Source organism: Anoplolepis gracilipes, chromosome 1, assembly GCF_047496725.1.
Source record: "Anoplolepis gracilipes chromosome 1, ASM4749672v1, whole genome shotgun sequence".
NCBI lineage: Eukaryota > Metazoa > Arthropoda > Insecta > Hymenoptera > Formicidae > Anoplolepis > Anoplolepis gracilipes.
In genome coordinates this window covers 5,087,789-5,103,321 of record NC_132970.1, presented here as the reverse complement: position 1 = coordinate 5,103,321, position 15,533 = coordinate 5,087,789, and the positions used below count along the sequence as shown (strand labels likewise).

The following is a 15,533-nucleotide window of genomic DNA, read 5'->3' as shown; positions in this document are numbered from 1 at the left end:
AGTCTAGGTATACCACTATGATACTTAAGCCTTTTCATAATTAATAAGAAAACTAATCAAATATTTTTGCTCATTATACTGCTTTATCATCATATTAACGTTATTTTAGTTGCTTATAGATTTAAGCCTCTACACTACATCAAGGTTGTAATCATTGTAGAAGTTTGATTATTTTTTTCTTTTATTATTTTTTTTATATTTTGTTTTTTTAAATTGTTTTAGATTTTTTATTTTTAAGTTATTTAGATTATATTAAATACTACAGTCGTAACTTTTAAATTATCTTATATCTTCTGATGATGATTGCTTTGAATTTGATAGTTGTTCTTTCTCATCTTCATTTGTCCAGCAGAATATCAAAAGATGCTTGAAAAAGTCACGATTATGGTATTTAATATGTTTAAAAAACTTAAAAGCTAAAAATTTAAAAAAATTAAAAAACAAAATAAGAAAATAATAAAATTAAAAGAATGAAAATCTCTACAATGATTACCTTAACGCGATAATAGAGGCTTATTAAGTCTGTAGATAACTAATAGTGATTACATATTTATTGTAAGCATCCAGATATCAGGAGTAATAAAAAATTAATATTTTTCACTGTGAGCAGTATTTACCTTCATTTTAGAGACGATATATGTTGTAGACAATGTAAAATGTTAATATAATGGCAGAGGCATATAATGTGTGAAAATATGTAATTTAGTTTACTTATTATTCATGAAAAGAATATTTTATTGTTCGTAGTATCTAGACTAATAATTAATTTTGACTTAATAGATCAAATTTATTTCTCGTCTAATGGTTATTTTTTTACATTTCTAATGACCATACAATACAAAAAAAATTTATTTTTTGAAAATCTTGTAGGATCAAAAAATGCTCTTATTCATTCTTTGTCTTTGATATGACTTTATTTTGCAAATACAAAATTTCTAAAAAAATTTAAAAAAGAAAAATATATTAGTTTTAAAAAATGAAAACATTTTCATTATCCGTTGCAGCATAGATGAATTTTTTCTATATGAGAAAAAGTCTCAGACATCTCAAAGTTATATGTGTACTAGCTGAGAATATATTTCACACACTTAGAGAACTAATCAGATGGAATGAAAAAGCTTCCAAGATACGCGTTCCAACTCTAAGGCCTCGTCGAACATTCATTCCCAGATAGCACGAACGTACTATCTTGATCGATCTACGTCGGATCTTTACGTGATATCAGCAGCAATGGAGTTCGAAATGCATTTACGTACTTTGATCAGGTTCGACGTCCTGGTCAATGGTGGAGGCGCCGTGACTCTTCAATTCCAACGTAGCCCCTTCAAGCCTCTCACGAGGACCGTCTTCGTACCTTGGAATCAGATTGTCGTCCTGCCACCCGTTGTGATGATCCTTAGTAAGGAAAGCGAGTCGTATAAATCTAACCAGCTGCCAAGTCCGGCAGTGGGTAAGCATCGAATTTCAGATATGCATTACAGGATTTATTGTTTTATCGGTCGGTTTGATATAATATATATATATATACACATTTCCTCGTTGCATGTTGGTTCGCGTTACTCATTAACGTCACAAACGTTTCGATAAATGCTCGTACGTGCTCGGTCACCTAAAACCAACAATCCTTGCATACAGGAAAAAAACGATAATAAACGGATAACTCAGACTTTTATTTTGCGATGATTTTATTAAAAGGATTTATATAATTTATATTGTCACTTTTTTCGCGAATGCATCTATTATTCGCGTATATTCTTCGCAAAGTACTTGTTTCTAGAATTGTTCAACGTGTGTGCCGTCTTTGTTCCGTCCCCTTGAGTGTTATACATTTTTGAGTTTCTTATCATTTATGGAGTACAATATAATAGGCTTCCCAGGGATTTCGATGGGACTCTTTAGTGATCATGGCCCGTGCTTGGAGCACGATCACGAGACATTACGACCTGTTATCGTTAGCACGTGGATGCCTGAGAAAGTTGGCGGTTTGCCTGGAAAGAGCTTAGTCTTTGCTGAAAATCAGGTAAATTTCAAAATTGATTTAATATAATTACTTAACAGTAATTATATCAATCAAAATAACATTGTATTGATTCTATTGCTGTAGAGGATACATTTTTTATACGATATAATTATTTTTAAAAATAGTAATCATTTTTTATATCTTTGAATAAAGGAAGAGCAACAAGATCTTAAAAAGAGTAAATAAATGTTAAATTATAATTTTTATAGGTGATGTGTACATTAAGAGTCAAAAATTCTGAAAAGGAGACAGTGTATTACATAATATTACATGATAAAAATTACAGCACTGCGCATGTCTGTTTTAACACTGCGATAACTACTAAACATCGCTTGCAGATTGTGCAAGAAAGCATCGCTATTCCGGGCTCCAATCTCCACTTGATGTATCAAAGCAGCCAGGCTGCGGGCTATCTCTCTACTGTGAGAATGCAACTGACTGGGCCGTTCATTCCAAAATCGCTGACGCACGTACACGTACACGTGGAGATCGAGGGCTCGCTTCATACGAAAACATACGAGGCCGACCCGAACTTGACGCATACGTTTGCTTGGAACAAGAGGAACGTTTACAAACAGAAAGTGTACGGCGTGGCGCAGGCAAGAATTTCAATCGGTTATCAGCATTCCACTTGTCCATCAGTAATATGGGAGACGCAGACGGCCACTCTGCAAGGATTCGACGTCGATATTTCCGATATCGGCGGCTGGGGACTCGATATTCATCACCATTACAACTTTCATGAGGGGATTCTGCAAAAAGGTGACGGCTCTACTCTCCATTTCAAACAGTATCCTCGTACTGTAAAAGTGGTGATGGGCACCGGCCTCCAAAGAACCTTGGTATGCCAGAATTGCGATGGTCTTGCCAAAGATGCTAGACTCCTGACGCCGGTAGCGCTTACCAGTGGTCCCGATGGCAGCATATATGTCGGAGACTTCAATCTTGTGCGAAGAATCACGCCCGAGGGGAAAGTTTATACTGTTCTAATTTTAAGGTAATTAAGTTTCGAATCTTGCGAAATTTATATGATGCAAATTGTAATTATATATGTAATTTAATTTTTTTCAAATTTTTTGTAGCGCGACTCAAGTAGCATATCAGTATTATTTGTGCATCTCGCCGGCTGACGGACACTTGTACATCAGTGACCCGGAGAAGCATCAAATATTGAAAGCCCTCTCGCTCGAACAAGTCCAGGATCCCAGCATCAATATCGAGCCCGTTGTTGGAAATGGCGAAAGATGTATTCCAGGTGATGAAGGACATTGCGGTGATGAAGGACCGGCCATTCATGCGAAATTGGCTCATCCCAAAGGTAAGAGAAAAATCGAGATATCCTTGTATCACTCTCTCAAAAGACACTTGCATCATTAAAACACTTTCCAGTAATATTATCAAATCACGAACGTATATTTCCGAATAAAAAAGATCAGAAATTCAAAAATATTGCAAAATAATTAACAAGATGTAATTTATATATTGTAATTTATAGGAATCGCAATTGCGGCCGACAAAACGATGTACATTGCCGATGGAACGAACATTCGTGCAGTTGATCCCCGAGGTATCATACATACGCTTGTGGGACATCATGGACATCATAATCATTGGTCACCGGCGCCCTGCATCGGAGCTATCCCCGCACATCAGGCTCAATTACAATGGCCGACTGGATTAACCCTGAGCCCGCTGGACGGATCTTTGCATTTTATCGATGACAGACTCGTCTTGAAACTCACCAGTGATCTGAAAGTGCGCGTAGTTGCTGGTACACCTCTTCATTGCACTAGCAATGCAAATAGCAACAGCAATAGTAACGGAGAGCTACCGAAATTGAATTCGTCGATGACGACAAACTCGAAGAAACCGGATGAGGTACTCGGATCGGTACTAGCTGTCGGTTTTAGTCCAACCGGCGAACTATATATAGCGGATCGTGATTCTCACCGAGTGAACTCGATCAGGATCGTTGACTCTTCTGGGAAGATGTCGCATTTTGCAGGTCAGCAACAAGAAAGATTGCGTGGCCAATGTGAGTGCAATAATACCACACCCAGTACCAAAGATATGGACGCATGCGCTTGTACGGATGACACTAGCAGTACTGAGACACTTTTATCGTCAAATGCCAAGTTTATTGCGATATCCGCATTGGCGGTCTCGCCGGATGGCATTCTATACGTGGCCGATCAGGGTAGTCTTCATATCTTAGCTCTTCAACCGTATCTTCCAAATCATGATGAAAGTGGAGAATTCCATATTCCGTTCCCGCCTTCGAACGAAATCTATGTATTTAATCGTTATGGACAACACATCTCTACGAAGGATTTAACGTCCGGAAAGACCCGTTATTCTTTCTTGTACAGCAAGAATACGAGTTTCGGCAAATTATCTACAGTGACGGACAGTGCGGGTAATAAGATCCAGTTTCTACGAGATTACAGCAGCGTTGTTAGCTCTATCGAAAACACTCAGGATCATAAGTCTGAATTGAAGATCTCCGCGGTTGGATTCTTGGAAAAATTATCCGAACGCGGCAGAGCGGAAATTGCTTTGGGCTATGATGGCTCAACTGGTTTGCTTACTAGTCGATCAGGAGTAAGTTGATAAATTATATTTTACTTAATTTTATCAATAATGTGAATAATTTGTGTGACTAAATATATTTATCCTTTTCTTTTTTTTAATCATGTGAGAAAATATTTTATTAAAAATTTTTTACGAATAAATTATTTGTTGTTGATGAAACGAAGTATATTTTAGTCTGTACGAATATATTACGAAACTATGCGATATCTTATTATAAATTTCAGGGCGATGAAACGTACATATACAATTACGACAGTTTGGGACGTGTCACCGATGTGATACTACCAACAGGCGAAAAACTGAAATTATCATCGGATTTATCTGATGATGAAGGTTTATCAGTTAAAGTGTCTGCTCCATTGCAAGCTTTATCAAAAGGTGACAAACAGCGGACCATAGAGTTTAAGATGAAGAATGAGAAATCGAAAATGTTGACAATCACTGATGGTATGTATTTTTTAAAATTACTTAAATATTAGACAAATTGTTACTAGATAATTTTCATTTTATCTATCATGGCTTATCTCGATACAATATTTATATCTTATAATTATTATTAAAAGAACTTATAATTAAAGAGATAAGCTACTTAATTTATAATTTATAATTTCGTATTTGCAGGCACTAAGCTCATGAGAGCAGTTGCATTTACGAATAGCAGTCTGGAAGTATTTTTACCTGGTGGTGGTAGAATATTGAGCGCGGCTACGACGAAACATCCGCTATTAGAAGCAGCTTTGCCGGTGGAAGCTGAGATGTTGCCCATGTGGAGCTATCAATTGATGTTGCTGGGTGAATTAACGAACACCATGACGACGACGTATAACTTGGTCGGTGATGTTAGCCATCCTCAGCAAACACTTAACAGAGAGATTTGGGTAAATGATACGCGAATGATAGGCGTCGAGTTCGAGCAAGCATTTAGCCGCGAAACGTTTTATGACAAGGCGGGAACTGCGCTGTTGACGGTGACCTTTGATCAAGCTGGTCTACCCTTAGTCTGGCAACCGCATGAGCAGGGTCATAATCTCAGCATCACTTATGATCGATTCAATAGAATTGATAGTTGGAAATGGGGTGCTTCCGACGAATCGTACGGGTATGACCGACATGGCCAACTGGCAGAAATTACCAACAGTAAGGACGGCACGAAACGATACACTTACAATGATTTTAATATGCTGTCGAAAATCACGCTCGCCAGCAACAGACAGTTTTCGCTACAATACGACGACGACGGTGGATTACGACACATCATTCTACCATCGGAAACTAAACATTCTTTTTCCTGTCAAGCTTCTCTCGGTTTTCTCAGAGTGACGTACACTCCACCTGGCAGCACCAGAGCCTATTTGCAGCATTATAGTCATAATGGGAATTTACTACAAACTGTATTCCCAGGAGATGGAGCTCGTACTGTCTATAGATATCACACCTCGGGTCAACTAGCGGAAGTTGTGCATGGTGACGGCAAGAGTGAAATCAGATACACTGAGAGCGGACTACCTTCTGAGGTAATACATTCTGAGAGAGACGTGGAATACAAGTGGGATTATCAGTATAGTGCAGGACTTCTAGTGGAGGAACGTATAGATTTCGGCGCCAAGACCGGTCTGAGCAATGCTAAATTCACGTTTGAATATGATTCGAATTTCCGTCTGATTGCGGTACAAGGTAGAATAGGTGGACAGACACTGCCGCCACATACCATGGCTTATAATCCGAGATCAGGAATGCTGGAGCAAATCGGTCAGTTTAAAGTAACGAGACCGCAACCAAATGAGACGACTGTACTTGATGGCACGGCACTATTTTCGCGCACCACAGACGATAGATTCTTGGAAACTCAAGTCACAGTTACGATTCATCGAATGGAAGTTTTCAGGATGGAGTTTACGCACGATTCACGCGGACGCATTAATCAGACGAGAACATATACGCGCAATGTCGCCGTCAACACATATACCAACGTGAAGAATTATACGTGGGATTGCGACGGTCAACTGACTGGCGTAGAGGCACAGGAACCCTGGGGTTTCAAATACGACGCAAACGGCAACATGTTATCACTTACGTATCGAGGTAATACGATCCCGATGGAATACAACAATATGGATCGAATTGTTAAGTTCGGCGAGGGCCTCTACAAATACGATAATCGAGGTCTAGTAGTGCAAAATGCGAGGGAAGAAAGATTCAATTACAATGCCAAAGGACTTCTCGTGCGCGCTACCAAACGCGGCCGCTTCGACGTACGATACTATTACGATCACTTAGATCGTCTAGCCACTAGAAAGGACAATTATGGCAATGTTACGCAATTCTTCTACAATAATCAGAAACGTCCACATGAAGTGAGTCAAATATACAGTCCACGCGATGGTAAATTAATGTCGCTGGTTTACGATGATAGAGGACATCTTATATATGCACAAGTATATCGGCACAAATATTATATTGCCACCGATCAATGCGGTACGCCTATTATGATTTTTAATCAATATGGAGAAGGCATTAGAGAAATTATGCGATCGCCTTACGGTCATATCGTTTATGATTCAAATCCCTATCTTTATTTACCGGTTGACTTTTGTGGCGGACTTTTGGATCAGGTAAATAAAAATTTTATGTTTTCATGTTCATTACTAGCTATATACACATGCAACTTTAGGAATATTCTAATTATCTAATTAATAAAATAAAATGTGACAAAAAAAGATGATAAAATTTTTATGTACATTAAAGTCAATAATTTCAAAATTGAAATGGTATCTGAAATTTTGTTTGTCGCACTTTATGTTTTAATGTACAATTGATTTATAGGTCACGTCTTTGGTTCATATGCCAAATGGAAAGGTATATGATCCGTTGATAGGCCAGTGGATGTCACCGCTCTGGGAAAATGTTTTGGATCGCATAAATAAGCCGACACATTTACATCTTTATAGATTTAACGGAAACGATCCTATTGATGTCAGACATACGGACAGACCAAGTCAGCCAACTGGTAAATTCATACTAACAATATGAACTACTTTACATTAATTATATACCTTATATTAATATATACTTCATGTCTTACATATTTTTATTTTCCAGATCACATATCATGGTTATCGCATCTTGGGTATGATTTGAAGAGTTTAGCACCGCAATTATTCCCAGACGAGTTGCCAGATAGTCTTGTACCACAAGCGCTCGGTCCGGGTACTTCCATATTTGGTAAAAAGAAACGAACACGCAATTTAGGTGTACGATCCGGTTTTCTCGCATATATCGCCCAGAGACACTCAGGCGACGCGATAAGCTTGTTAGCACCGCCACGGTCGGCTTTGAAGAAGGACACCAGTGAACTAATACCCACTCGTCTCGGCGCAGCATCCGATCCTCCATTTGGCAAGGGTATCTTAGTATCAAGAACTGCCGATGGTCAGGCAGTAGTATCCAGCGTACCGAGTGCTAATGCTATTTACGGCGACGTGTTTACATCTGTATTTAATCGCTCGTACTTTTTACCATTCACGTTCGTCGTGCATAGCGCACAGCAGGATGCCTTCTACTTCGTCAAGGAAGAGACCTGGCGGGCTAGTGAAGATCGCGGTCAGTTGAAACGATTAGGCGGTCAGGTAAATACGACTTTTCATGAGAACGAGAACAATAGTGGCAGCAGCTCGCTTATCGATGTGAAAATACACGGCGCCAGCTACGTGGTGAATCTTCGCTATGGTACTACGGCGGAGAAAGAGAAGCAGAGATTATTACATCACGCGAAGGCAACCGCTATCAGGAAGGCGTGGCATCGGGAACGCGAAGCACTTAAAGCGAACACTCCTACCTCGGTTGAGTGGATGGTCGCTGAGCAGGATGAAATAATAAAAGTTGGCCTCGCGTCTAATTACGAGGGTGAATACATTCATGACGCGCAGCAATATCCCGAGCTCGCGGAAGATCCTTACAACATCAGATTCGTAAAGAAGGTCGTCGATCAGTCGAGTAAAAAACGACGCAGGAGGAGAAGCGCACCATCCTGTAAATTCTGGTGGTTGGACAAGATGTGCTAGAATGACATTGTATTCAAGAGTCAGTCGTATCGTCCCCTTCGCGGGACATTGTCCAGTATCGAAACCATAAGAACTTTCGTGTGAGCGACATCACAGAGAGAAGGAAGGAGAAAAAAATGAAAATTGTCGGGAGGGTAAAAGAATCGAGCGAGTCGCTGTAATGCGCAGCGTCCATATATATGCATAAGCATATATAAAACGTGTACTGAACACTATCAAAAAGTTTTATACCAAAGTCTATTTGTGTATTTCAAAGATGCCAAAAACACTATAATGTTATATTATATATATTATAAATATATATACACCGCGCGCGAGAGATATAGGCTATATAGTGTGTAAGAGCGTTAAGCACACGCGGAGGAACGCGAATTTCACCGAGCATTCACTCCACGGACCAGCTGCGCGACCGATCCGCGATTGGCAGATCCGCGAAAGCCTTATAAGCGACGGCAGGATAACTAAAAAAAAAAAGATAACCGGGAGCATGTATACCGGAATGCTGATTGTGTGTATGTAACCTGGAAGTAAAAAACATTGCGAAATCCTTCCGCAGGTTTAACGCAACGTGGATACAGCTGGAGCTCGTTGTTAGCTCGCAGGTCTGAATTAAATTACAAGATCTGCAATTTCTCAGCTATGTTCGCAAGGCCAGCAAGCTCGTCGAGCTTGCGCTCGAGGCCTAAGTAAGTGACGGCGGACCGTGGTATTGTGCGTGCAAATTGTACAACGGTACACCGATACAAGGTAAATATAGGTATATTGCGAAGAGTGAGGATAGAAAAAAAAATTGAGAAACGGGCCATTTGTTGTTGAGAGCGACTCGAGTGAGAGAAACTAGTCAATACATAGCTTTACGTTGATGTAGCGATCTTTTTCGGTGTAGAATAAATGCGAGAGAAATATGAATCAGAACGACACTATTGACATTAACAGTGACGTGAACAAGCTACATGTATATTTGCTTGACTGGGTCCATTCAATCTGCGGTATTTTAACATCGGACTTAGAAAAAAATATAATAAAATGATAAAAGTATAGTAATAGCAGATTGCGATTGCTAGAAAGCAGCAGCGAGCGCGAAAGCAAATGCGGGCAGAATATATCTCAACAATGAATGGCTCTGATGAAGAGTAGGAAAGAACTGAGGAAAAGAAATTGGAAGAGAGACGATGTCCTCTCAGTGTCCTAAAAGAGGACGAGAAACGGCGATCGCGCGGACTCGATCGCGCAGTCTCGAGCTTGAATTCCGTTCGCGGCTTTAGACAGTTAAGAATGAAATGAATTTGTATTATAAAGTGGTGCTTTTCTTGTACGGCGATAGAGAGAATGAGAGAGAATGAAAGAGAAAGAGCGATTTGAGAGGATATCGAAGTAGAATGATGACTGTGACAATGTGCATGAGAACGTCGAATACCAATAGCGAAACTAAACGTATTTTTAACAGCATGTGGATGTATCCTATCCGTAGCGTATAAGCGTTCCCGATCTTCACTGATCGGTGATTTATATCGCACTGTTGTGCACGCAGGGAAATAGTTGTTCGACGGTGGATATCCCTTATAATTCGGGGGTCGAGAAAAAGGAGCGCCAGGTGTGCCGTATGATGTTTGCGTATAATCGAGAAACAAAGAAAATGTGAAAGAGGAATAAACTCAGATTTTATCAGTAAATAATATGTATACAATATCGCATATTTGTGCTTGCTGGATATGAACGTAACGAACGTAAACTATGTTCCCTCACCGAGAGTATTCTAAGTATGTGTATTTGAAATTACTGCCCGCAAAATACTGATCGTTTCGCCTGTGTATGTGTGTGTGTGTGTGTGTGTGTGTGTGTGTGTGTGTGTGTGTGTGTGTGTGTGTGTGTGTGTGTGTGTCTGTATGTATACATATGTGTGCGTATGTGTGCGCGTGTACGCGCGCATGCATATGTGTATATCTGTGCGCTGATCGCCTGCGCACAAAGCCCATATACAGTGCATTGAATTACTTTAGCACACATCGGAAATTCCTCTCGTTATTATTTTTCATTGATTCTCCTTTTTCTCCCTTCTCCTATAAAGATTCCGGATTTATCGATCCATCGCGCATATTGTTTGCTCGAACGTTCGTATTCGCCATTAATATTTTGCGGCTTTAGAGATGGTGCCGTTTATGGATAATTAGTGGCACAACGACATTGCTGTCTAAATAGAGAAAAGATAAAAAAAAAAGTTATCTATATGCTGAATGTATAAAAAAGTATATATATATAGAGAGAGATATATATATACATATATATAGGGAAGCTTCGTAAAAACGTATTTTTAACTCGAGCGAGTGTTTAGACCTACAGTATCCAACCAACGCAAAATTCTAAAAGATGTCTAAAAGATGTCCAAAGGATATTTGAAATATTAGGACATCTTTACTATTTCTTTTAAGTATTGTGTTGTTTGGATGACCCCCTACACCGCGGTCCAAAACGAGTTACCATCGGAGACACGCGCGCGCGCTCGTGCCATCGAGATCGCAAGGACGATCCTTTTTGTACATTTCACGTTCTCGTTGCACGCGCGAACGCCCAAAACTTAACTCGTGAAATCGTGCACGTTAATCTATCTCTGCGCGTGTTTATTATCACGTTTTCTCGCGAACGGCCGCTTGAACAAGCTCGATCGTCGAGCTGCATTCCTCCCTCGCTTATCTAACATAGCCGGAACCAACACTCTATTTCTATTTTGCTTTATTCTAACTTCATCTCTAGAAGTATTTTATTTTGAAAATATTTATCTGAAATGTTGCATTTCTTTTTATTCTTTACGTGCATTCGCTTTTATTTTAATTACGAATTATTAACTGAATGCTATCTTCAATAATAATTCTCAGCTATATTAATTAACAATTACAATATAATTATAATGATAAGTCAATTATCACTTCTCATTTTGATAAAATAAAGATATATGTCATAATAAAGAAATATGTCATTTTTCTGAGGACTTTGGCTGTCTCTGGACAAGCGAAATAGGAGTGCTTCGACATTTGTAAATATCTAAACACTCATTGTCCCTCTCTGGTCAGTCAGCCTTTTACACCTGCTTTTCACTGTCCCATGCATTCTTGATCTTTAATCGTATTATTTGTCGTTGGATCCGGCAACGATATGCGTTCAAGAAGAATCGACTATTTTTAAATATCACGTGTCAAATTAATGAACGGGCCAGCCATGGATACGGGCTGGGTCCCTAAATTCGACTCGAGGCCCGATCGATTTACGCGATTTTAATATTAGAAAAAATTCACTCTCTAACTTCCGTGAAGTTTTATCTCTCGTTTTTGCGAACTCGTTCTAGATTCGTTTGTCCCCCGCGGGCGGTCACGGGGGATCACAATTCCGCGTACTTCTCTAAATTAAAAGAAACGAAGTAGAGTGCGCGAAGAAATAATGATTATTATATGAAATAAATAAATAAATAAATAAATAAATAAATATATATATATGAATATATTGAAAAGATATACATATATATATACACATACACATGAGAGAAGCTAGAGTGGCCAATTATAGCAGTAAACGCCGATTTATGAATTACGGCACGATTGGTTTTTGAGATGCGCGATTTTAGGCTCGAGAGAGATTACACGCTGAAAAAAAAAGAAAACGTAATCGGAATTCATGACGGAAATTGATGTGAGAGCGATAGAGAGAAAGGGAGAACGAAAGAAAGAGAGAAAGAGAGCGTGAAAGTGAGAGATATTGAAGAGTGAGCAAGCGCAAAAGAAAAGAAAAAAGTCAGCCACGCTAATGCTACTACGACCACTACCCTAGATAGATTATGCTACTTTGCCGCTGATCTAATTGTTTACTGTCACGTGTTGCTGTAAACCTAAACCTAACGATACGATATTATATATATTTTATTTATATAACGTAATCAATTGTATATTTATTGTAAATAGTCACGATGTTTGCTATGATATAATATATCTGTAATTGGATGGAACCTGCCTGAAACTGCGCTCAGCCCTGTCTCCCAGCAGCTAAGATCATTTACATACATCAATACAAAACATACATATATAATGCATGCACACGTACATGAAGATATACAACACGCCACAAACACGCGGTATCGAATGCCGCAGCCGTTTAGTGATAATTTAGAAGAGATGGAGAAAAGAAAATAGATAAATAAACAGTAAATAGACAGGTAAATCAACGCGCATCATGTACGTTGAATTATCAACTACGTCAATATTTCATATTGCATCGACAAGGCGATCAATTTCATGTAAGACGCTCCATCTTACTGTAGGAAAAGAAAAAAGAAAAGAGAGAAAGGAATTTATCTCTGCTATTTGATAAAGCCCCGTTCAAGCCGTAAACGAAAATATTATGATGATCACGAGTAATTTTTATAAATGTATTTTTTCGTCCTTGCGCCATCCTTCCCTGCCCCGTGTATTAAAAACACATCCTTATTCGATGATCATCATAGAAGCATCGGAAGTGAGTTATTTACGAATTTTCCACTTAAATCATTGCCACGCGGCAGACAGCGTTACGATCCAACCAGCATGTCCAATAAACTTACAATATTACTATCTTAAGTAAAATATATTAAGTGTTTTCAAAAAATATATGATCTATATATGATAATAAAAATCGGAAAAACGTTTTTCAAACTTGTCATTCACTTCTGACACCCTCGATGTTTTCTTGGATAGGTCACTTCATCGAACGATGCTTTTTTTTCAGTCTTTTTCATATCATAGCCAAATATTAAAAACATAATGTTAATCACACGTTGAACTAAAATGTAAATAATTTTATTTCTCATTTATTAAATAAATATAGAAGATTTTAACTTAATAAACGTGGAAATAATTGCAATGTTAAAAATATTTGAATGTATAAATATAGAATGAATTGGATATATAAAAAATATTCGTGTAAAAAAGAATTTATTTACAAAAATATATATAATAAATTTATATAAATTATGTACATTTATATCATTTATATAATTTGTATAAATTATATAAAATTATATATATATATATATATATATATATATATATATGTATGTATATATATATATAGTATAAATTTTAAGTTTAACGATCGATAAGCATAAGTACAGAGCTGATGTTTTGCATAATATAAATTAATTGTATTATGATGATATTATTGATTAAGTTTCCTATTATTGAAATTGCTAATAAACGGTAAGTAATCGTCAACTAATTTTTCAAACACAAAATGTTTTCATTATTGTCTGATATATTTGCAATCTCTTTCATCTTCATTTTCCAACATTACAAATAAAATGACGTAAAAAGTAGCAAGGATAAATTATATGGAACATAAGGTACGACAAGCGAATAAAGTAAAGATTGATGTTCAGTGAAGGTTAAATATTTGTTCTTAATAATTTTTTGTAGACGTTTCATATTACCTATGCTACATACAATGTGAAGAGCATTGCATGAAATATACGAAGCGCACTTTATTTATGATTATTATGATTGATTGATTTATGTATGATATGTGTAAGGATTTTACACGACGCTCGTTTATTAATGTTCCTATAGCCAATCAGCTATACAGTTTTGAGATGCAAATATTGCTTAGGACGTTACAAAACTCCTTAAGAATGTTACATGTATCGAGAGGTATCGTAACACGTATCGTCACGAATATATTTTATTAGAATAAAGAAAATATATATTTTAATAGATTTTCAATGTTTCAAAGTTTCTTTATGTTACATCGAAAATTTAAGTAACATTTGCTGCATTTTAATTGCTTTTATACTTGTATAACAATAAATGTTGTGAGTGGATATAAAAATTATAAAGATGCGATGAGAACATAATGGTTGAACTATTTCGTTGCTATTAATTATTCAGTTGAATTAGTTAAACAATATTAGTTTTGCATGTGCTTCTTAATTTTTTGTTCATTTCAATTGTAATATTACTTTTTTTGTTTTGAAAATTTTTTAAAACATCTCAGTTTTCAAAACATTAATGTTTCGATTGTCTTAATAGCTTTAGCAGACCTAATTCTACTAGCTACATCAGCAAAAATCCGATAAAACAAGATTTGGGGAGTCCTAATTGGAAATTTGCGATTACATTTTTTTACGCATTGTGGCCAAAATTGACCACGTATTTTCAGCCAGTTGGACCTACCTTTTGTTGCTCCTGGCTATTCATTCTGACTCGATTTCTACGAGCCAAGAATTCAGGAAGAAAAACAACTTCTTCTACTGCCGGTAATAATTATCACCGGAAAATAAGACGACTTATATTCATTTAGAATCGTATGATATTATAATATAATCGTTTTGTAAATGCGTATCATTAGTCGTCGAAAGTTGCAAAAGATATATAACAAATATAATCATGTATATACCGAAAAAATTGTACTCAAAATGTAGACTTTATAAGCCTTCTTAATAGATATTCTTAATAAATAAGAATAATTTTTTACCGTGATATATTTTAAAACACCTAATTTATAATGAAATTAAAACTATTGTATATATTAATATATTATGTATATTTAACTTGTCAAAATTTTAATAAATAGCAAATGTCCGTTTGTAAAATTGCTTTTTTTTTGTTATTGGGATTCATAATTTTAAATATTAAATAATATAAGATGATAAGAAAATATTCTATTCAGTATATATATTCTTACTTGCTAAGAATATCTGAAAGTACTCTTTATAAGATTTCTCTCTTAAACTAATTGTAAGAAGATCTTCTTAGTGTTTATTTTAAAGAAATATATTATAAAGTTAAATAAAATATTCTTAAGCTGAGAATATAATTTTTTCGGTGTACGTAAAATATATTAGC

The 15,533-nt window shown here is 36.8% G+C and overlaps 1 protein-coding gene across 11 annotated transcripts in view; it reads left to right on the top strand.

The window, feature by feature from the left end:
• Ten-a (Teneurin-a transmembrane protein) overlaps window positions 1-13,461 on the top strand; it is a 454,976-nt gene extending 441,515 nt beyond the window's left edge. For 9 of the 11 annotated variants that reach the window (XM_072889357.1, XM_072889393.1, XM_072889392.1 and 6 more), the window contains 9 exons: window positions 1,266-1,450; window positions 1,869-2,020; window positions 2,359-3,017; window positions 3,103-3,338; window positions 3,516-4,621; window positions 4,837-5,059; window positions 5,234-7,224; window positions 7,436-7,619; window positions 7,712-13,461. In XM_072889357.1, the coding sequence (XP_072745458.1) occupies window positions 1,266-1,450; window positions 1,869-2,020; window positions 2,359-3,017; window positions 3,103-3,338; window positions 3,516-4,621; window positions 4,837-5,059; window positions 5,234-7,224; window positions 7,436-7,619; window positions 7,712-8,673 (5,698 nt within the window). In that variant the 3' untranslated portion in view covers window positions 8,674-13,461. The remainder of the gene's footprint in view (window positions 1-1,265; window positions 1,451-1,868; window positions 2,021-2,358; window positions 3,018-3,102; window positions 3,339-3,515; window positions 4,622-4,836; window positions 5,060-5,233; window positions 7,225-7,435; window positions 7,620-7,711) is intronic. The other 2 variants (XM_072889366.1, XM_072889395.1) reach the window with 2 other exon arrangements.
• Window positions 13,462-15,533: the final 2,072 nt, after the last annotated feature.